Source organism: Maniola hyperantus, chromosome 24 (assembly GCF_902806685.2).
Source record: "Maniola hyperantus chromosome 24, iAphHyp1.2, whole genome shotgun sequence".
Lineage (NCBI taxonomy): Eukaryota > Metazoa > Arthropoda > Insecta > Lepidoptera > Nymphalidae > Maniola > Maniola hyperantus.
In genome coordinates, this window is record NC_048559.1 from 7,270,222 (window position 1) to 7,294,296 (window position 24,075).

The 24,075-nt window shown below is 37.4% G+C and overlaps 2 protein-coding genes across 2 annotated transcripts in view; one reads left to right on the forward strand and one right to left on the reverse strand.

The window, feature by feature from the left end:
* LOC117993438 (uncharacterized) overlaps positions 1–4,263 on the forward strand; it is a 30,785-nt gene extending 26,522 nt beyond the window's left edge. The window contains 5 exon segments of the mRNA XM_069506751.1: positions 431–603; positions 1,449–1,523; positions 2,005–2,034; positions 3,591–3,620; positions 4,012–4,263. Coding sequence (XP_069362852.1) covers positions 431–603; positions 1,449–1,523; positions 2,005–2,034; positions 3,591–3,620; positions 4,012–4,222 — 519 coding nt within the window. The 3' untranslated portion in view covers positions 4,223–4,263.
* Positions 4,264–8,945: 4,682 nt separating this feature from the next.
* Positions 8,946–24,075, reverse strand: part of lost (methenyltetrahydrofolate synthase domain-containing protein lost) — a 30,755-nt gene continuing 15,625 nt past the window's right edge. The window contains exons 11-15 of the mRNA XM_069506752.1: positions 23,570–23,620; positions 22,762–22,932; positions 11,400–11,567; positions 9,882–10,037; positions 8,946–9,122 (exon numbers count right to left, since the gene is read on the reverse strand). Of these exons, the coding sequence (XP_069362853.1) occupies positions 8,946–9,122; positions 9,882–10,037; positions 11,400–11,567; positions 22,762–22,932; positions 23,570–23,620 (723 nt within the window). The remainder of the gene's footprint in view (positions 9,123–9,881; positions 10,038–11,399; positions 11,568–22,761; positions 22,933–23,569; positions 23,621–24,075) is intronic.

Sequence of the window (24,075 nt, forward strand, 5' to 3'; positions counted from 1 at the left end):
TAGGTTGAAGCGCCTTTGCCTAGAAGAGGTCTTTTCACCTTGACTTAAAGGTACCTACCTCAAGTTACAGGTACGTGGCAGGAAACATGGACCTTAGCAATCGTATCAAAAACGTGAATAAAACGTTTCGTGCCAGTAGATTGGATGTCAAACACGTCAACACCGTAGAACGGTAAAGGAGGGACAAGGTTGCTAAGTGCCTGAGCAGACATCTCCTCCTCAAGGTATCTCCTTCCATCCCGTAGGTATATTACCTTATTAATTCAGAAATATAACATTTTCTGCGTGGTTGGCTGGTATCCGTTGAGACCATAAAGATAGAACTATGGTTGAGACTGGCTGCCATAGCCGAAAGTCGGTCGGAAGGGAAATCATGACGGCTGATAGCAGCTTATATTTTTTTTTGATTTTTTGATTTTTTTTTAAATAGAACGATCACGGCGGTCCTCTGATAGTGAAGTACCAAGGCAAAGAGAGGGTTACCGGGGTCATATCGGCGTGCAAGATAGACCCCAAGTCTCACAGCTGTCACGGCCCGTTCCTCTACACCAGTGTATTCCAGAACCGGCAGTTCATATCCTGCGCTATCAACAAGGACGTTGAGTATGTAAAGCTATCTATCATTACCATCATCATCACAACCCATCGTCAGCTCATTACAGAGCCAAGCTGCTGGCTAATTGCGGAATGACACACACATTTGAGAACATTATGGATAACTTTCAAGCAGGCAGGTTTCCTCGCGGTGTTTTCCTTTACCGTCAAATCATGTTTGATTGCTTGAAACGCATAATTTAGAGCTGCGTACGGGATAGGATCAATCCTTACACGCACTAGACCTCTATACTCTGATTTTTAATTCGGTGGAATTCTGACGTTGTAATTTTTATACATCAGGGGAGAATCAGATTATAGTATCTGTCTGTGAAAGTCCCATCAATTTATACACATATACATACGCATATACACACGCCATGTGAATTTTTATTTTATTTTATTTTATTTTACTTATTTATCTTATATATTTTATTGTTTTATTTAGATTTTATTATTAAGTAACAGTTAGTTAGATACTCAATAAGGGTTTTGTAAATTAGAAAAAGCTCATGTAACAGGGAGGCACTGGCTCCCATGACACAGTTTCTACTTCTTTGGGAGCCAGTGGTCAAAGTTTTATGTGTCAAATCTTTTTTGCAAATAAAGATAAAGATATAAGAAGAATTTCGGAATAAGAAATGGACAAAAACTTTTGTTTTTTCGGAAATGTAGCATAATAAAATCTCAGACATACCTACTTACACTACAATTTTATTTATTTGTAGCTAGGTATAGATTAGCAATAAAAATAAATTTCTAAGCTTTTTGGACCGCTTTTATTCCTTTCCTTTCCGCTGCTTTTACAGATTGTGTAATTATCTTCTCTACAAAAATTTTCTCTTTTCCATCAGAGCAAATTGCAGGAGAGTTTTCCGTACCGGCATCACACACGAGGAATGGAAGGTCAAATGGACCAGTGCTGATGAGTAAGTTTTCCGAACTAAGTAGGTAGGTATATTAAGAAGAATCTTAATTATAACGAATAAAATTTTACTCCTCACGCGCCATTTTAACTTTTTGTGTCTTTCATGTCAAAAGTACGATTTTTGTGTCTTTCATGTCAAAAGTACGATTTTACAACGCACTGTAAAATCGTACTTTTGTCGCAACAAGGCTATCTTGGCGCGTGGCGAAAATTGGAACTAACGCTGCCGTCAAGTGTCCCTTTGTTCTTGTTCATTAAATACTTGCTGATGCCAACGCATGGGCGGGCGAAGCCCGGGCATCAGCTAGTATTCAATTTTCCAAACTTAAGTTAGTATTTAATTTTCCAAACTTTTTCAAACTTAGTCTGTCCTTTTCATATTATATTAGTAAAAGAAGAGGATGCGAATGCTCTAAAATTTAGTTGTGCTCAGAATCAGTACCATTAACGAACCTAAATTAAGTACAACCATTTTTTTACAGTGACGATGATGCAAAGGATAGAGCAGAAAGGTTCTATTTTTCTTTATTTACTTTTATTTTATTTCATTCAGACACAAGTAAGCCCTTGATTGCAATCTCACCTGGTGGTAAGTGTCAAGTGATGATGCAATCTAAGATGGAAGCGGGTTAACCTGAAAGGAGTATGGATCTAAACTTGTATAGTACCCGGCAGAAAGTATTGTACATTGGAAAGAGATAGCGGTTTCGTAGAGCGTTGCCTCTGTCTCGTTGAGAACGACAAAACGTCACATAGGTATGAGTGATAGAAACAATGCTCTACGAAGCCGAACTCCCCTTCTAAAGCTCGATGAAAAATATAAAATACCCGGCTGAGTTTGTTGTGGGCTCTTTTCTCAGACCTGGGCGCGTTTGGAACCCTCGTAGCTTTATTTTTAAAATTGCGTAAAAATTATCACCACTATATCTTACAAATCCAACAACTGACAATCAAAAAGTGTAATTTATTACCTATTTCGAATAAATTATTTGATTTGATTTGATGTACAATATTTTCTGCCGGCTACTGTAATAATAAAATACTACCTAAGTACTATATATACCTACCTACTACATACTAATCTTGCTTTATAACAAAATTCTAATCTACATTCTAATAATATAATATATGTCATAAGCATGCAAATGAATAATATTTAATATGTAGTAATAATAATTTAATAATTTTAATCCTATTCTTATTGTATTCTAAATTGTAACCTTTTATTGTATCTTTAATATTTATCATTTTTTTATTGTAAGTACCTAAAATTGTATTTGCAATACCCTGACAGGGTCTCATGTACTGCTTATAATTTAGCTTTAAGCACCCACCATCAATTCATGTAAATGTACATGAAAGTAAATAAATAAATCTTATCTTATCTTATCTTATCTCATCTTATCTCATCTTATCTCATCTTATCTCATCTTATCTTATCTTATCTTATCTTATCTTATCTTATCTTATCGTATCGTATCTTATGTTATCTTATCTTATCTTATCTTATCTTATCGTATCGTATCTTATGTTATCTTATGTTATCTTATCTTATCTTATCTTATCTTATCTTATCTTATCTTATCTTATCTTATCTTATCTTATCTTATCTTATCTTATCTTATCTTATCTTATCTTATCTTATCTTATCTTATCTTATCTTATCTTATCTTATCTTATCTTATCTTATCTTATCTTATCTTATCTTATCTTATCTTATCTTATCTTATCTTATCTTATCTTATCTTACCTTACCTTACCTTACCTTACCTTACCTATTGACGAAAACGTTACCTATTAGCTTTAAACTTCCATAATATTTTTATATTAGATAACTAAGTACTTAGTACTTAGTGATACTTGGATACCTACCTTTTAAAGCTTTTGTATTTACGAAGAAAAATATCTAGATAGGTATAATCATTATTCTTTTGACATTTTACAGTGCCGAGAAGAATGATAAAGCTGATGATAGGTGTGTGAATACCTTTTTGCAATAAATATTAGCTTACCTCCATTTTGTGGACTTTAAATAACTAATTCAACAAAATTATACCTTTTGTTGCAGCGACGAACATGAAGAAATGTTAAGGAAAAAGTAAGTACCTTATCTAAGCCCTAAACAAAACTAGGTAAACTATAATATTTTTTATTTTTGCTTGCGCATTAATAATACTTAAACTGTAGGTACCTACTTATATCTCGAATTTCAAGTACCTATAGGAAAAGTAGGTACTGCTTGCCTTTTGATTAAAATTGGAGCCGTGTGCAAATTGTGTTTTACTCAGTTGCCTGTCCACTGTCCAGCCAATAAGTTCGTTCATTCGTTTTCCTTCTCAAAAGTCCTTTAAGAAGTTTCACTTCCAAGCACCCTTTTAGATAATTCACTTCAAAATCGTTTTTTTGTATTAAAAAAACGTGACTCTAAATGAGTTTTTTAAGATAGCATTTTATTGCGTGTTTCAAATTATTCATTTTTCCAATGCTAGGAAGAAGGACCACCATAAGAGCTCAAGCAGTTCAGAAAGTGACAGCAAAGAACATTCTAACAAAAAAGATAAGAAACACAAAGAAGAGCACAAAGAAAAACCTGAACACAAGAAAGTCAAAAGGCACGCTAAGCCTGGCGTGAGAAAAAATGACGAAGTTTTCTACGAGTCTAGTCGCGACGAGAATGTCAACGAACCAGACGACGAATGAGTGTGAAACGTTCCTAGTAAATTCAGTTTTGTCGAAATAACCATTAATGTTTTATTTAAAAAAATAAAAAAAAATATATTCGGCCAGAGATAAAAAATAAAATAATCTGCCAAAGAAAATAAAATAATCTGCCAAAGAAACTAAATACAAGTCTCGCTAATTACTATTGCGCTGGAACCATGTCTCATTAACATCGAAATGACGTAATTTTGACGTCAGCCGAAATAAAAAAAAAATTTACAAAAAAAATAAAAACAGACTTCGTTACATAAACACTAAAAATTGAAAAATAATTTAATTTATTACCGAATATATTATGTATACAAGAGTTAATATAGTTCCATAATAATATTTTTGGGGTCGGTGTTTATGTAACGAAGTCGGTTTTTATTTTTTTTGTAAATTTTTTTTATTTCACAATTTTTAGTGGCCCCATGAAATTATGCTATGACTGGTTAAAAATCTACTGTTTACTAAGCTATTACACTGATCGCGAGCAATTTACTCTTATCCGTTGAGGAGTTCCAGTATCTATCTTCGAAGATGTTCATCAGATCTTCACCAAATTGAAATGGGACCAACTTTGAAGTATACCCTTTCAAACAAAAAAAGAATTTTCAAAATCGGTCCAGGCGTTTTTGAGTAATCAGGGAACATACATAAAAAAAAAAAAAAAGATTCCGACGAATTGAGAACCTCCTCCTTTTTTTGAAGTCGGTTAAAAATATACCATCAGCCATCAGCTCGAAACTTCAGTCTAGTGCTGACGTCACTAAAATGGCGGCCACGCGCATTAGCAATTCGTGGAACTTATAAAAGATAACAGAAAATTACGAGTAGGTGCTCGAAATATTATCGAATAAAAACTGGCCAAGTGCTAGTGTGGTAGCACGGAGTATGAATGAAACGGCTGCTCACATATTTACAAGATATAATTCAGTATAAACACAATTAATATAACAGACGAAATCAAGAAAACTGGAGCTCGGTGCTCGACAGTGATGTGTCGGTCTTGGTATCTGAGGAGCGAATGTGGCCCCTGGATTTCGCCCAGGGCCGCAGGATTTTCGAATCGCTCCGTATTCAAATTTCCGTTCTAAGTGGCAGCTGCGATGTGAAATGTCTTCTTTACAGCTGCCAGTCTTAGAAGAGGCCGCATGCCTCTACATCACCCCCCTACGGAGTAAGAAAGGAGAGAAAAGAAAAAAATTTAATAAATTATTTGCTAAGCGGCTTGATAGGGAACGAGGAAGCGAACCTTACGCCCGGAACGCGTGGTGACAGAAGGTTGAGATGGTTGAGAAGGTTGAGAAGGGTGAGACAATTGAGCAGGCAAATCAACTTGAGGGGGTTGAAAGATATAAGCCGGTTTTAAACGATCAATGGTTACTGCCATTGGTTTGCCTTTCACCTCAATTTTAAAATTTTTTTCATCACGTTCTAACACTCTGTATGGACCAGTGTATGGCTGTTCCAGTGACTTCTTTGCTGTTCCTCGACGCAAGAAAACGTAATCAGCGGAGGATAAATCCTTCGGAATGTAAAAAACTGGTTTACAACGTCTCGACGAAGGAGTCGGAGATAACTCTGACATATGATTGCGAAGCCTATCAGCAACGTACGCCGGGTCAGAAACATGATCGTTATTAGGTGGGTTGAAAAATTCACCCGGTAATCGTAAAGGTTCTCCGTAGACCAGCTCCGCACTGGATAATCCAAGGTCTTCCTTCCATGCGCTCCTAATACCTAGGAGTACTAATGGTAATACCTCGGTCCATTGTGGGTTGGCATGGCACATAATGGCCGCCTTGACCTGGGCGAACCACACTACGGGGCGATCTGCCCAGAAGGGAGGAAGTTTCGCCGCAACCTTACAAATTTTGGAATGCTCCGTAGGGGCTTCCGTCACGGTAGCCAATTTGGTACGGAGCGATTCATTTTCCTCCATTAGAGGTAGGGCAGTTCCTGCTAACTCTTTCATTTTTTTTACAAGAGCCGCATTCTCCTCCTCTAATTCTTTGATTTTTTTATCCATTTTTTTAGCTATACACGAAAAAGAAAACTATTCACAAAAATAAAAACTAGTACACAAAATTCTTATAAAATTAAATTTAAAATGTTTGTAAATATTCCGTTTTTAAATTTTGATAGTTAAAACTCACTTAAAGTCTCTATTAGTTATGCGTGTAAAAGAGTTCTAATTCCGGAATTTAACATTTAAACAAAAAATGTCACTTAAAATGCTTTTCACCACACAAAAAGAAAAATAAATGTCACAAGATAAATAATTGTTCAAAAATGTTTTTTAGCACAGAAGAAAAAGTAATAATGTCTTTATAGAACCTGGATTCTCCTCAGGGCGCCTCGGATATGTCCTCACGAGGCATGTATGTACTGAACCTGCGCGTCGGGTTCAGATGCAATCAGTTGTAGCGTACCAATTATTATGGCAGTAATCCCAACGCGCTTGCGTGCTTCTTGGACTTCTAGGGGTCACCAGAATATGTGGTAGCACGGAGTATGAATGAAACGGCTGCTCACATATTTACAAGATATAATTCAGTATAAACACAATTAATATAACAGACGAAATCAAGAAAACTGGAGCTCGGTGCTCGACAGTGATGTGTCGGTCTTGGTATCTGAGGAGCGAATATGGCCCCTGGATTTCGCCCAGGGCCGCAGGATTTTCGAATCGCTCCGTATTCAAATTTCCGTTCTAAGTGGCAGCTGCGATGTGAAATGTCTTCTTTACAGCTGCCAGTCTTAGAAGAGGCCGCATGCCTCTACACTAGTCAGATTTGTGCAACCAGGCAGTTGTAGGCCACACAAATCGATGTAGGTAAAATATTTCCTAGTTATCCTAGTCATAAGCAGTAGCGTGCAGGTCATAGAGGCATAAATACACTGTTTACCCCAGTTGTAAGCTCAATGCATATTTTTCATTATGACCTGCCAGTAAACAGGTTCCTACCTAACTAATGCCTACCCTGGCTTCAAACCCTGTGCACGCCACTGGTCATAAGACACTTCAATGAACTCTATCTATAACTCATTCAGGGGTTAAACCCCCTCCCCAACCCTTATTTTACTTACCTAATAAAAAAATAACGAGCGTTTTAAATTATCAGTAAGTTTATTACAATTTAGAAACGTTCAACAATCACGTCTACCTTGAAACACGCGCGAGGAATGTCTTCTCACCGAGGCACTGGTCGTCTGTACGCTTGTAGAAATTCACCGCACCTGGTAGGTACCCTCAAACGCGCTGTTGATCGGCAGGATTTAGTGACCGCCATGAAATCAACATCAATATAAGTAAACTAGCTGATCCCCGCGGCTTCGCCCGCGTAGATTTAGGTTTTTAAAGATCCCGTATAGCCTATGTCACTCAGGAATAATGTAGCTTTCTACTGGTGAAAGAATTTTTAAAATCGGTTCAGTAGTTCTAAAGATTACCCCCTACAAACAAACTTAACGACATTACCTCTTTATATAATATAGCTGATCCCCGCGGCTTCGCCCGCGTAGATTTAGGTTTTTAAAGATCCCGTATAGCCTATGTCACTCAGGAATAATGTAGCTTTCTACTGGTGAAAGAATTTTTAAAATCGGTTCAGTAGTTCTAAAGATTACCCCCTACAAACAAACTTAACGACATCGGGCCGTGCAGCAGAAATCGTAATATTTTAATTTCGCCATAACTTCAAAACCAAACGTCCAATTTTAATCATTCAAAGACCAAATATTATCTCCATAAACTGTTCTTAGTGATGAAATCATTTATTTTGATAAGGATTAATAGCATGAGTAAAATAAACGCGTTTAAATGTAGTCCAAAAAAAATTCAAGATTTTTAAATAAAAAAATGGTTGCTGTGCCTCACTCGACATAGATGGGTATAGTGTGTCGCGGACTTTTTTGTAGATATTTATAAGATCTACAATTAATTAGAACATTTTATGGTTCTATCTTTTATAGTTTAGGCAGCGTACGCAAAATAAGTAACTTTTCTGGTTGATTTTTTACACCTTGTGTCCGAAAAACCCAAATATCTTACGGAACCCTATTTTTTTCCAAAATAAAATATAGCCTATGTTACTCATGGATAATGTAGCTTTCGAATGGTGAAAGAATTTTTAAAATCGGTCCAGTAGTTTTTGAGCCTATTCAGTACAAACAAACAAACAAACAAACAAACAAACAAAGTTTTCCTCTTTATAATATTAGTGTAGATTATGTATTACAATAAACTTGGACACTGACAGTAGGTCTCGTCCACAAACTAAAAGTCGCTCAGCCGTCAGTGTGCTATGGAGCGAGCTATGTTGGGTATCACTCTCAAGGACAAAATCCGGAACGAAGAAATTCGCAGAAGAACAAAAGCGACCGACGTAGCTCAAAGGATTAGCAAGCTGAAGTGGCAATGGACAGGTCATGTCTGTCACAGAACCGACGGCCGTACCGCACGTAGGGGAAAAGGTGTTCTACAGTGGAGACTGCGTTCCGGTAAGCGCAGTGTGGGACACCCTCCAGCCCGCTGGACCGATGACCTGAAGAAGGTGATGGGAAGCGGATGGCTGAGGAAGACGGAGGACCGTGTTTGGTGGCGCGCTCTTGAAAAGGCGCAGTGGACGCAAACAGGCTGATGGATTGGATTGGATTAGAATAGGTAACTTACTTAATAAGATAAATACACAAAAAAAATATTGTTTATTACAATTTAGAAACGTTCAACAATCACGTCTAGCTTGAAACACGCGAGGAATGTCTTCTCACCGAGGCACTTGTCGTCTGTACGCTTGAAGAATTTCACCGTCACCTGGTAGGACCCTTCAAACCCTTCGAGAAACGGCAGGTATTTTGTCTCCGCCACCAAATCCTTGATGGGATAGCTATTCTGAAATCATTTACAATACAGTGGTACCTACTGATTCTGATCGCAACTAAAAAGAGTACCTATTCGCCACCTTTTTCTTTAAACCCCAATGTAATAAAAAAAATTGGTTAAGTGCGAGTCAGACTTACGCACCACGGGTTCCGTGCTATATTTGTTTTTTTTTTGGATGAGGTCGTGGGCATAAGCTAGTTGATATATAAATAACTAGCTCATGCTCGCGACTTCATCCGCGTGGATCATCACAAACTTCAAATCCCTATTTCACCCCCTTAGGGGTTGAATTTTCAAAAATCCTTTCTTAGCGGATGCCTACGTCATAATAGTTATCTGCAATCTGCATGCCAAATTTCAGCCCGATCCGTCCAGTAGTTTGAGCTGTGCGTTGATAGGTCAGTCAGTCAGTCAGTCACAGTGGCATGCACAGGGTTTGAAGCCAGGGTAGGCATTTGTTAGGTAGGAACCTGTTTACTGGCAGGTCATAATGTAAAATTTGCATTGAGCTATTACAACTAGGGTAAGCAGTGCATTTATCATTTATGCCTCTATGACCTGCACGCCACTGGTCAGTCAGTCAGTCGGGATGATAAGTAAATTTGCATTGAGCTATTGCAACTGGGGTAAGCAGTGCATTTATCATTTATGCCTCTATGACCCGCACGCCACTGGTCAGTCAGTCAGTCAGTCAGTCAGTCAATCAGTCAGTCACCTTTTCCTTTTATATATTTAGATAAGATAAGAAGATAAGATTATATGACTTACGGCCTCAACAGGGCAGTGCGGAGGGAGGCTTAAGCCCTGTATGTAATTTTTGTGCTTGCTGTCAGGGTTGGCCAGCTCAGCGCAAAAGTCGCATATCTCATATGTCGTCAATGTGCTATATTCCCCCATGATGTCTTCTTCTATTATAAATTCTATCTATAAAAAAATAAACATGCATATACAGGCTGGCGGGGGATGTTCTAAAAGAAAAATTTAAATAGGTAGGTACCTTATGTTAAGGGGTATCCAAATCACGCACATGTATGTTCAGCGATTTTTAGTAGTTTAGGAGATATGAATTTTTTTAATGATTTTTTCATAATTTTCATCCATCAGTGGTTTTTTTTTTTTTTTCTCTTTCTGTAAAACGTTTTTGGACATTTTTTTTCGTGGTTATTAGCAACCATAAACTCAATTATTGTTTGAAAAATTACGGTTTACCTAGACTATGGAACAAGACTAAAATTTTATCGAAAGTTCAAAATTATTGTCTAAGAGCAGTAGTTACAAAACTTCAAGACTTGAAAATAATTTAAAAATAGCGTTAATGGCATCTAAATATTTTCAAAAACTTTTAAAAACTTACCACTTCAGAAATAAATTAAAAAAAACCTTACCTTAATAGGGGTTTATTTGATGTAAGTGGTCTCCAAAGTAAATAAGTGACTTTTTTAAATACAAAATTAATCATAAAATTTGTTTTAAATTAGGAAAATTCACAACAAATTAAAATGTACGTCATTAATTTAACTGTTTTTAGGGTTTCGTACCAGAAGCGTGTCAATGGGACCCTATTACTAAGCCTCCGCTGTGCATCCGTCCATCCGTATGTCTGTCTGTCAGCGGGCTGTATCTCTTGAACCGTAATAGGTAGAGAGTTGAAATTTGCACAGAATGTGTATTTTTATTGCTGCTATAACAACAAATAATGAATATTTCAAAATACGACGTATGACGTAAAACTGAAGGCGAAAACTGATGCTAGAAGGGCTAAGTAGATGTTTAAATTTATTTTCCATAGTGTCTTGTTCGGATCTCTTCTTGATGGTGCCAATCACAATGGCGGTGGTCGCATTATACCGTATCACCATGTATCCATGAACAGTTGGCTCTCTTCACCCACAATAAAGTAGATAGAAGAGTCCAAGGTGAGGGTGAATTCCTCCTCTTGTGTTGATGATGATAAGTGGGAAACAGAGAAGGTATGACATGACGTAAAACTGAAGGCGAAAACTGATGCTAGAAGGGCTAGATGTTTAAATTTATTTACCATAGTGTTTTTTTCGAATCTCTTCTTGATGGAGCCAATCAAAATGGCGGTGGTCGCATTATACCGTATCACCATGTGTCCTCATACAGCTGGCTCTCTTCACCCCCATTAAGTAGATAGAAAAGTCCAAGGTGAGAGTGAATTCCTCATCTTGTGTTGATGATGATAAGTGGGAAACAGAGAAGGTATGACGTAAAACTGAAGGCGAAAACTGATGCTAGAAGGGCTAGATGTTTAAATTTATGTACCATAGTGTCTTGTTCGAATCCCTTCAGGAATTTGATGTAGCCAGTCATCACGGAGTTGGTCCTGTTATACCTCGCCACATTCACGTGAGACGTGTCCACGAAAGGCTGGCTGCTCTCGTCGGGGCATACGTAGATAGGAGAGTTGAAGTTAACGGCGTAAACTAACTCCTAAACAAGATAATATTATGGGTAGGAAGTAGGAACTTATAGAGAGAGAGCCAGCGCGTGCCAGACCTTCGTTATTTTATAAAAGCTGAAAGTTTCTTTATTTCTTTATTCTTTATTTTTGCGTTTCACATACATCCACTTACAAGAATAACATGAGATACATATGAGATCCTGTAAGGGTATAGCAAAATATATAGGTAGGTACATTATAATTATTAGATAACTAGCTGATCGGCCGCGACTCCGTCCGTGGATTTACGTTTTTCAAAATCCCACGGGAACTCTTTGATTTTCCGGGATAAAAAGTGGCCTATGTCACTCTCCAGGTCTTTATCTATACCCATACAAAAAATCACGTCAATCCGTTGCACTGTTGCGACGAGATTGAAGGACAAACCAACAAACAAACACACTTTCGCATTTATAATAAGGGTACTGATTTACACAGGTATCTACATAAAAAGTGAGTAGGTAGGTATAGTCCGTACTAAATGAGAGCGCTCTCGCCATTTTAACACAATTTGTCAAAAATCCTTCAAAAATCGTACTTTTGACATGACAATTAACAAGAAGTTAAAATGGCAAGTGAAAACTGAGATAAAATTTATGCATTATAGGTATCTTTATCCTACAAAAATGGTTCCCACGATTTTAGTTTTTAAAAGCCTAATTCCATGCGGAAGAAGTCGCGGGCATCAGCTAGTACCTACTTAGATAAATAATTAAAATCTTACTTGCGAATTTGCCAACCCCAAGAGCATCATCAAAACCAATACAATCAAAGTCCACATCTTCAAGTTTCAGAGCAAATAAGGTTCACCACGAACTATTTGCCATTTATTATAAGTTACAACCAGTGATAGCATGATACTCGTAGATCTGATACGAATAATAATATGATGTCATATAGCTAGATAGGCATCAGAAGTCAGAACAATTTATAATAGTGTCACAATACAAGTGTTTCATGGAAAATTGTATGATTTATGAACATTTGTCACGCAATATAAGTCCCGCAAATTGCTATTGCGCTGGAATCATGTCTCATTAACATCTAATTCACGTCATCTATATATATAAAAGGAGAAGGTGACTGACTGACTGACTGACTGACTGACTGATCTATCAACGCACAGCTCAAACTACTGGACGGATCGGGCTGAAATTTGGCATGCAGATAGCTATTATGACGTAGGCATCCGCTAAGAAAGGATTTTTGAAAATTCAACTCCTAAGGGGGTGAAATAGGGTTTTGAAATTTTGTAGTCCACGCGGTCGAAGTCGCGATCATAAGCTAGTTGACGTATATTTTAGTAAAAAATTATACCATCAGCTCGAAACTTCAGTCTAGTGCTGACATCACTAAAATGGCGACCACGCGCATTAGCAATTTGCGGGACTTCTTATACCTTGAATCTGCTGTACCTACCTATGCGAATGACCTAATATTGAGGTCCTGATGGCTTAGATTCCCAGCTGGGCCAATTTCGATCTTCATAATCCCACAGATTTACGCAACAGGCATACAGCGCCCTTTACATGCAATCACTGTCCATCCATATTATAAATGCGAAAGTGTGTTTGTTTGTTGGTTTGTCCTTCAATCACGTCGCAACGGAGCAACGGATCAACGTGTTTTTTTGCATGGGTATAGAAAGACCCGGAGAGTGACATAGGCTTCTTTTATCCCGGAAAATCAAAGAGTTCCTACGGGATTTTTAAAAGACGTGATTGAAGGACAAACCAACAAACAAACACACTTTCGCATTTATAATAAGGATACTGATATTGGACTCGTAGCGCATCATAAGCCCTTTGCGTGTAGGTACTGAAACCACACGCTTGCATTTCAAAAACAAATTGCAATTAAAACACCAATAACTCGCTAGAAAAATAGTATATTTGGCCGTCAATTCTAACCGGCAAATAGGGTACATCACAACATTTAGTTTTTAAATGTAAGAAATGTCTTATACATGAATATTCAACCAGGTAATAGAACTAAGGAAAACCTGCCCGAAAATCATGATAAAAGTTAAGAGAATCTTACTTTATACAACGTTAAAATAAGGGATGATTTATGTTTTGCCAACACGTGGCAAGCACGAGTCACTAGCCGTGCCTCGGCCCGCGCTCGCCACGAGTTGGCATTAATTATCCCTTAGGGTTAGACAAATTTGATAAAATCCCCTTCCAGGTTAGCCCGCTAACATCTTAGACTGCATCATCACTTACCACCAGGTGAGATTGCAGTCAAGGGCTAACTTGTATCTGAATAAAAAAAAATAAAAAAATCTTCAAAAAAAAAACACGGAAAGAAGGATTTTGCTAGGTTCATCCCAAACTTAAGACCCGGTCTCCACTTAAACGGAGCGAAGAGATGGGTAGGTACCTACAGTCAACCCTTCAAATTTTTAAAACATGACCTGATAATTTTTTCAAGTAGGTAATCTATTAATTAATCTGTTTGATCAACTGGACACATGTCTCCGCTCCGCTTATTTGGTGACCGGGTCTAAGGATGCCTGTCCTGTACGCTGAAGCGATGCGGAGATGCTCAGGAGACCAATTATTTTTATTATTATTATAGATTATCGAGATGATTGATAAAATTACATAATATATCAATTATCTGATTAGTCCAACGAACTCATCTCTTCTCCGCTTCGCTTTAGTGAACAAGCATCCCAAAGCAACTGCAAGTCGAATTTTTCCGTTTCAACCGAACCTACCAAAAATGCAAGACTTCAGCGGCATCGAGCGCGCAGTAAAATGCATGAGTAGACATCAGCGCCGACCTCTGCAGTTGACGTGATCTGATTTATTTACTGTCCATTTTGCAATCACTTTTCAATATCGAAAAATACATTGCATAATATTATCTGCTCTATTTTACAAGATAAACCTAAAATGAAGACTTTCCAGTGAATACTATACATAAAAACTCAAGAATAAGGAAAAAGAGAAACGAATAAAAATAAAAAAATCCAAGAAAGTGTTAAATAAATTTATTAAAAAAAATACAAAACGAAAAAAATATCATCCGCGCTCGCTCGCTACTAAACAGTACAAAACCAATGGATGATACACGCATGTTAAGTTAACAAATAAGTTGAAAATATATTACACATGTGCTTAGAACAATGCAAACAGAATAATTTAGAAAATACCGAACCATCGCAGCAACTATGCTATCGTTTCAAGTCCACAAAAGATCTCGGGCCGATTTTCCTCCCATTTTCTAGTCGGCGCCGACGCTTTGTAATAATGCATGCATATTGACTTGCCAACACTGACAATCAGCGTGAGGAAAAACCAGACTTATGGTTGCGAACGTGCCTCGTCGCGTATGTGCGTTTGGACCTTTAGAGTGAAATCTAAAGAGCGTACATTGACACTTAGGGAACAGCAGATTTTGGAATAGGAATATTTTCTTTCACCCACCCGCCCCCGCCACACTCCACTCCACTCCGCTTCAGTGGACAGACACCCTAAGGTGTAGAATCAGATGCTTACTGTTAGCAGATTCGTACTGCTGACATTGAATTATAATGAGCGGAAATGTGTCCAATAGACCCTTTACTCTATGAATAGGCAATCAGATTAAGATGACATTACAATTTTATCGTCATTTCTTAATAAGCTATTTGGTCAAAGCGCACACGTCTGCGCTACGCTCGTCTCCGTTTTAGTGGAAACGCACCATAAGAACTCGATAGCATAGTTGCGAGCCGATTCATTTCAATAACTATACCTACTTGTGCGCTTTATAATTGCAGTTAAATTTCAAATAAAACTTTTACCCTCGGGTAATGCAGGATGAAAAACATAACTAAAAAGGTAATGAAGATCAAAACCAGTATTACATAAGAGTAATACAGGATTAAAACAGGATACCTAGGATAATACATACTTAAAACCAAGCCCATATTCGCTGAGATACAAATGGTTACTCCTTTTAACCTTATTCAAATGCTAAGGCCTGGTATCCACCAAAACGGAGATGAGCGGAGCCGTTTTTAACACAACAATCCGATTATTGAAAAATGACTTGACAATTTGTTAACGTCATCTATCTATAATCTGATTAGATTGCTAAACACATGACCGCTCATCTCTACTTTGGTGGACACCGAGGCTTATGAGCATGGGTGACATCTTTCATTTACAAACGAACAAGTACCTAGCAGTAAATAATATATACATAGAATAGAACATCAGAAAGAGACGGCACCTTCGGCGTTGTAGAGCGTTGTCTCAGTCATTGTCGCTGACAAGTCAGTTACAAAACGTCACAGTTATGAGTGACAGAGACGACGCTCTACGAAGCCGTAGCTGCCGATTATCTCTTTCTAAATCTTGATGTATAATACTTACTGCCTGGGTTGTTACGTTGGTAACAAGTACAGTTAGTAGGTGTGAAACCGTACCTGTTATCATTTCAATACGATAATATATCTATTGGTGAGTAAATTCTACAGTTCATTTAGATAATGCCTACATTTTGAGATCTCACTCGCCATTTTAGCTCTACGTGTCAACTGTCATGTCAAAAGTGCGATTTAGTCCTTATTTTAAAGGTGAACCGTACTTTTGACATGACAGTTGACACGTAGAGCAAAGATGGCAAGTGAGATCTCAAAATGTAGGCACTATATAAGAGCTGAATTTTTTAAACATTTACGTACTAAACCAACGTTATACATTTGCCCTAAAAAAGGAATAATCAGCGAATTCAAGATGGGCTAAACAACGTTAAAAAAATTTTTTTTTTTTAAGAAAAAATTTAAATTTCCTATTTCATTGAAACTAAGATAATTACCCCAAGGGTAATTGAAGAGTAACCGGAAAACTGGGACTACCAAAGGTAAAAGTAGTAAATGCAAGTACAAAATACTATTGTAAGAATATTAATTATTACTTATAACTTATTACTGTCATTTTGTTAGGCTTTTAACGTTCTAGTATAAAAATAAAATTTTACGTTTCCATAAGAAGCGTTTTTTCTATGGAGAAAAAGCAACTCTATGGAAGTTCATTTTCTAAATGGATGCATCTATTACAAATTACTACAAGACAGCTTAGTGAAACGAAAAACGCACAAGGGTACAAAATATACGATTTTAAGGTGCTATTTAAACTACATAAAAAATACACCATAAGAAACAATCTCAAGCTGGGTATTCAATAAGTACGCGAACCGAGATATAGTGCGTAAAAAATCAGTTCTCACGCGCCATTTTAACTTTGTGTCAAAAGTACGATATTAGTCTTTATTTTAAAGGTTAACTTTTGACATGACAGTTGACTCAGAGACGCGTAAAGTCATTTTATACGGACTATACCTGATTTTGCATATATTTTTTTCTCTTCTTCTGGCTTTGCATATTTTTGACAGTGGGCAACTTAGTCGCAATCTATCTCCAAGAGAATTTGACAAGCGAGTTGTGCGATCGCCGTCGTCAAATGAGTTTGGAATGGAAATGACAGGTCGCGACCGAGTTGCAGTTGACACTAACCTTACTAAAAAAAACTACAACTTTCTGTACATGAGGCCGGAACCAGACCGTAAGTTAGTGAACTAATAAAAATGGCATGAACTTTCACAGGGAATTTCTAAGGGAACTTCTAACAAAACGTCGAGGCTTCGACGTCACTGGGATGCCGTCAAATGTTAGTACATTTGAGGCAGGATTTCATTTTACGTCACCATAGCCTAATATTTGACATGTCATCGATTCAGGATTAAACCGAGAGTTCCCTCACTCCAGTTCACTCTGCCGCTGCCGGTCAATGGCGCAATTTTATTATGTGGAAATAGCATCGATCTCATTAGCGCTCTGTCGGATCGCAATGGCGGCATATAGAGCCGTATGCACAAAATGGCGGTGTATGGTCGTATGCACAAAATGGCAGCGTAAGGCCGTATACATAAAATGGCGACATAGGGCTGTATACACAAAATGGCAGCGTAAGGCCGTATACACAAAATGGAGGCGACGAAGGGCCGTATACACAAAATGGCGGCGTAGGACCAGTAAGGCTCATATGCAATTTTTATTTGTTTTATACTTACTTACCGGCGTCGGTGCGGCTCCGGCTTTATGTACAGGAGAAGCCTTTAGTATAATCGCTGTGAATACAAAATGTATGGCGCTCTATGAACGAAATACAAGCACCCGCCGCGCGCCCATTTCGTCCCATATAACGCCACACATTTTGTCTTCACAGAGTGCTATCCGCGCGCCCGGGGCGCTTGCTATATCAAGTATCTAAGAAAAACTAAATTAAGGGAGGATCGCAGAATTCTAGGTTCGCAAACTTAGTGCATACCCAACCTCACACAAGCTGCTATGTTACTTTTAAATTTTAGAACTCACTCGCCATTTTGGCTGTATCAACTGTCATGTCAAAAGTACGGTTTAAACACGATGAAGCAAAAACTGCTTCATATAAAATGTACGTGATGTTTTGAATCTGTGCCTCGTCCGCGCATCGTGTGGCACGACCCGCGCCCGCCATGTGTTGGCATAAATCATCCCTTACCTTTAGATCAAGGACTAAAATCGTACTTTTGACATGACAGTTGATACAGAGCAAAATGACGAGTGAGTTTTCAAAAAGTATGCACTATAAGTTCAATACAAATATCCCCAAAGTTCTATATAAAATACATCTTTATATTCCACTAATAAAGAGACCATAGGACGTGTGAACGTCACAGTTCACTTAAGGCGAATAATCACAATATCTACGCGATTTTTATAGAAATTTAATATACACCAATATTGTATTATAATAGATGAAATTTTTAATGTTAAGGAATACCTATATGTTAAAAACTAAATTATTTTACTATGTAGTAGGTACTAATTTTGCATGCCTGATTATGTAAGGTGAAACATTTATACTGGACTATTATAAACATCTCATTGTAAAAAAATTGTTTCTGCAAAATAAAGAATGTTGAATCTTGAATCAATATTGTTTTGATCTGTTTCAGTACTAGTAATTTTTAAGTTTGAAAATGCTTTCTACTTGCATTGTCACTTTGAAAATGACAAAATGGATTAAGCCACTTCATTTTCACGAGTGTATTGCTGCTTTAATTTATTACAATTACTTTTTAATGGCTGATGCAAGAAAAATAAAAATTATGCATACAGTCGAAATATATTTGACAGTTTTTTATTTGTTAAACTTTTAGTGCTATACAAAATTACCGGCAAAACCTATCAACTCATTAATATAACCGTTTTTAAAGCTTAGTATAATACATATTATGAATTAACATTATAGCGTAGATAATGTGAGAGTCGCCTTATACTAGAGTATACTAAATAATTTAAATATATTATTATGACAAATATATTATTAACTTCTCGCATCTTAAATTACGAATAACCTAATACTGAAAAAAGTAGTTTTAAACATTAAGTTTAAAAAATAATATTTATACCAACTTTCTACGCATCGATATGTAAGAAATAGAGGTAGCTGCCCATCTAAAGTGCGAAGCGATACTAAGCTATTAGGAGATTAAATTAAATCAAGGACCGACTTTATCATTATGTAATCATTCAATATGATAGAAGGAATCAAAAATACATCACAGTGCAGATTTTAAGAAGCTATTATATTTAACACCATAACAACACAATAATTGTTTTTCTATGCTAGAGCATAGAAAAACAATTTGTACGCAATTATTTACGCATTCGGTAAAGTACAAGCGTCGAGGTTGTTTGGTCGAGGCAAGGTTGCAACATCTCGATCGAAGATTTGACGTGCGAGGCTGGTGCATAAACGCATGTGTTTGTTATAGAGACACGGTTAGTTATGTAACGGTTTATTTTAAATATAGTTTAGCATCGTATCGCTACGCACCTTTAATAGAACAGTAACTTTAGCATAATTTAAAATTTATCTCTACAAGAAAACAAAACAAAAACAACTAGCTATTCAAAATATCGCAAAGTTGGCACAAATAACAAGACAAGTTCGAAACGGGAATCCAAACTTTATAAGGTAAAAAATACCCTTAAAAACTAATCAAATCCATCAAAACAAAATGTAAACCTGGGGCGATCGCATATGCGACAATTGCAATGTTTTAATCACTAGTGGCTGATTGCGATTGCATTGCGCAACTAATGCAGTTTGGAATCCCGTTTTCAAAGCACCTTAACATTATAGTAAAAAAAAAACGGTGAAATCTATTTTCACGGACCATGCGCACGGTAGAAAAAAATCGCTGCGATTTTAATTCACCTTGTGTAACGAAGCTAAGTGTAATCATTAAGTTATGGGAAATGGCGGCGTTAATCATTCGTCTCCGTCAGTTGAATAAAAAAAAAACAAAAAAAACTTGCCCTATGCTTGTTTTTTCTTACTTTTTAATTACTTTTTTTGGTGGTGGATTTTTTCGAATAAAGTTTTGGGTTGGGTTTTGGGTCTCACTTACACACTTTACACTGGTATAGTGTGTGAGTGAAACGGAATGATTAGCGCCGCTTCGTTTCAATTCGTTTCTGTATTGCCACGAGTTATTACAACAATGATGTCATCCGTGCCGAGTAAAAGTGACGTGAACTATGACGTCATAGTACGCCATTTTTGAATGCAATAGCTTAAAATGTAATGAATACCGTTATTCAAGCAGATTTTAAATAATATAAACAACTAGTTCTAACCACCAAGGCGAATATTTTCTCCCGTGCGAATGTACCCTTATTACATTATACTAAAATATAGCATCTTTTACAAAATATGGAAGAATGCTTAAAAGTATTTGCATTGAACAAAACGAAGAGTAAGTTTTTTTTAAATATAATATTATGCAGTACGCACATCACCGACGAGCCGCATGCGGCGCAACGCAGCGTATTTAGTACTGAAATTGCGAATATCTACACCAACAAGTTGAATTTCAATATCATTTATTTTATTATTTCAAAGTAAAGTCGAATAATGGAAATGCAGATGACATAGATGACAAAGATACTGTAATTTATATGATTGACGCCATTTGCATTTTCAGTACTGATATAGCTTGTGCCAATGAATAAAACAAAACGAAGAAGCGCTAATCATTCCGTCGCACTCACACACTATACACAGGTACAGTGTGTAAGTGAGAGGAAATGATTAGCGTCGTTATTTCAGATTTATTTCCTTGACACGAGCTATGAAATGCGTTGCGTGCGGATGTGCGGATCGTCCGTAATGTGCTATCAGCATTAATCTAACGTTTAAGACTAGAGAACAACTAAAACATTCATAAAGATATATCAATATACTCTTTGTAAATATAGCTCACTCTTTCTAAACATAGCGCCGGGCGGTACGTGCGAAAGAAACAAAAAAACATTCGCGCGAACATTCGTTCAAACTATTTGCAAAACTAAAATCGAACCACGCTGCGGTTGAGTAAACACATCTTTATTCATTTTTTATACATCAAAATTCAATTTAAAACAATGTAAACAAAACAATGTTTATAAACTATGTAAATTGTTTATAGAAGCACTATTATTATGTATTAAGAAGTAGACGGAATGACACAGTTTTTAAACCTTCGTGGTTTTTTGCTGTGTCTTAATTGGATTTGTTAAACATTCTTTATGTATGAAATTAACAAAAAAAAAATTATATCATAATCCTATGTATATTGTGATGTATGAATTGAAGTACAGGTATAAATAATATCAGATATATAAGGCATGAATACTTAAAATTCGGGCATGAACACAAAAATTTGTGTTCTTGGAAAAATTAAAATAAAAAAATTGCATTAAGAAAATGATATGCACAGATAATGAAAAATCAATAATTTCATTTAATATAAAGTATGTAGTTACTAAATTACACTAAATACATTATAAAAAAAATACAGAAAAATATTGTTATGAACTCATTAATTGTTAGTTGTTTTCATTAAAATTGTGGACTGAATTGAGTAATGCAATCCAAATTCTTCTTAATAATATAATTATACCTTAAAGTTTTAATATACGTGTTATTTTATCCTTAAATTGGTACTACATATTATTATAATCAACTTAAAACATGGATGATGTGCAAGGTAAAATAAAGACGCAAGCGACGCCCGCCCGGCGCAGAGTAAAATCAACCTTATACCTAAAACAATTAGTATCGGAATGCGACAGGAGCCCCGTCAGTCCGCGTGCGATAGAAGCGAGCACCGATCGGGTCAGTCGACATAGGACCTATTCGCAAAATTATTTTCTCCTAAAAAGTCCTTTCCGCTTAGTGACATTCTTAAAAAGGCCTATTCGCTAAATGACTTAAGGTCATAGCTCATTAGAACCACCCGGCACACGACCTGCACCGCCTCGCCTCGTGCGGTTAGTATTCTTTATATGGACTTCTGTGGACATACGCTCACTATATCAATCCCGTAGCGTCAGTCGATACAGAGTTAATGTAGTGAGCGTGACACTTGACGTTAATATTTGAATATTTATTTATTACTAAAAAAATTACATTCGAATTAAATGGAGTCCTGGCCCATTCATTGAAACATTTTATACATAATATTATAATAATTTTATTTGTTGGTATTTTTGTTGTTCTCGTCTTGTTGGTGACGAAGCGAGGCGGTGCAGGTCGGGTGCCGGGTGACTCTAATGAGCTATGACCTTAAGTCCATTGACAAATAAGACTTTTGGAGAATGTGTCATTTCAACAAACAGGACTTTTTAGGAGTAAGTCATTTTTGCGAATAGTTCCTGTGTCGATTGAACCCAACAACCGTGTATGCGTGTTTTACAAGTAATCAAAACATATTATAAAGTGTTAAAAAGGAACTCTCGGGTCGATTGTTGTGTCGGCTCGCGGGAGTTAGTGTACCTGAAAGGACATTAATTATATTGCTTTAATTTGGATGTTAACGGAATGTTCGAGATGCCAATTGGGGTATGAGGCGGGGGGACGCCCCGCATACCCGCAGCCCGCAGCATGCCAGGCGCGCTATCCGCACCGGGATAGAACGGGGGCTGTGCGGGGCACTAGTGTCGACCGTCTGCGCGACGTCGCGGCCCCCAGTTCCTCCCGAGTCTCCTGCTGACATCTCAGCTAGTGCTGTAGACGTCAACTAAGGTGTCTAGTGACTCACCTCGGGCGCGACGGGCTCCGGCTCGGGCGCACTGGTGTCGATCGTCTGCGGCTGCGCCTCCTCGCGCGGCTGGCGCGGCGGCGCGGGCTCGACGAGCAACAGGCGCGGCTTGTCGTCGCGCGGCTCCTCGCCCGCTCCCTCAGTTCCCCCCGAGCCCCCTACTGACATCTCAGCTAGTGCGGCGATCACGCCCTCCATGTTAGGGGGTGGGACTATGTCACCTTCACCCTGTATGATAAACAAATCTTAATATATAAAAGGAAAGGGTGAGTGACTGACTGACTGACTGATCTATCAACGCACAGCTCAAACTACTGGACGGATCGGGCTGAAATTTGGCATGCAGATAGCTATTAGGACGTAGGCATCCGCTAAGAAAGGATTTTTGAAAATTCAACTCCTAAGGAGGTGAAATAGGGATTTGAAATTTTGTAGTCCACGCGGACGAAGTCGCGAGCATAAGCTAGTAATATTATAAATGCAAAAGGGTGTCTGTCTGTCTGTCTGCTAGCTTTTCACGGCTCAACCGTTCAACCGATTTTAACGAAATTTGGTACAGAGGTAGCTTGCAACCCGGGGAAGGACATAGGCTACTTTTTATCCCGGAAATTTAGAAGTTCCCACAGGATTTTTAAAAACCTAATCCACGCGTACGAAGTCGCGGGCATCAGCTAGTATTTTATAATTTTTATGATAGTGTTTTACCTACACTTTAAGGAAATTTCTAAATAATCCATATCCATACTTAATATTATAAATGCGAAAGTGTGTCTGTCTGCTAGCTTTTCACGGTCCAACCGTTCAACCGATTTTGATGAAAAAATTACTCTAATTGCTCTATATCCGTTAAATATGTATTACTTACCTTCGGAGGGCCAGGTTTGAAGAAATGTAGGTAGCAGAATCCACGGAAACCCTGTGAAAAAAAAAAACATTAAAAAAAAGTTGTTTTGGTGTACGTCCCAAATTAAAGTTTCGCTCTTTTCGTTTTCAAAAAAAAAAACATTTACAATTAACCATTTTGAGTCACCAATCACAAACGATACTGTTTTTCTCTTACATTTGATTACGTAACAGAGAGAGCCCTATACAGTACGCGGGCCGAAAGTAATGTACATCGGCCTAAAGGCCGATCATTCATAAAGGCATGTCATTCTAAAGAATGACATTTCGGCTTTGTAGAGCGTTGTCTCTGTCACTCATACCTATATGACGTTTTGTCGGTCTCAACGATAGAGACATTGGCGCCGATTCTCTTGTCTTTCTCTAAACTAAATTCAAAGTATCTGCATCTTTCTCTTTTTAATATTGCTAAAAAAGGACGGAACATGAATTTTACATTTAAAGACTCTAAATTTTAGTGCACGCTAC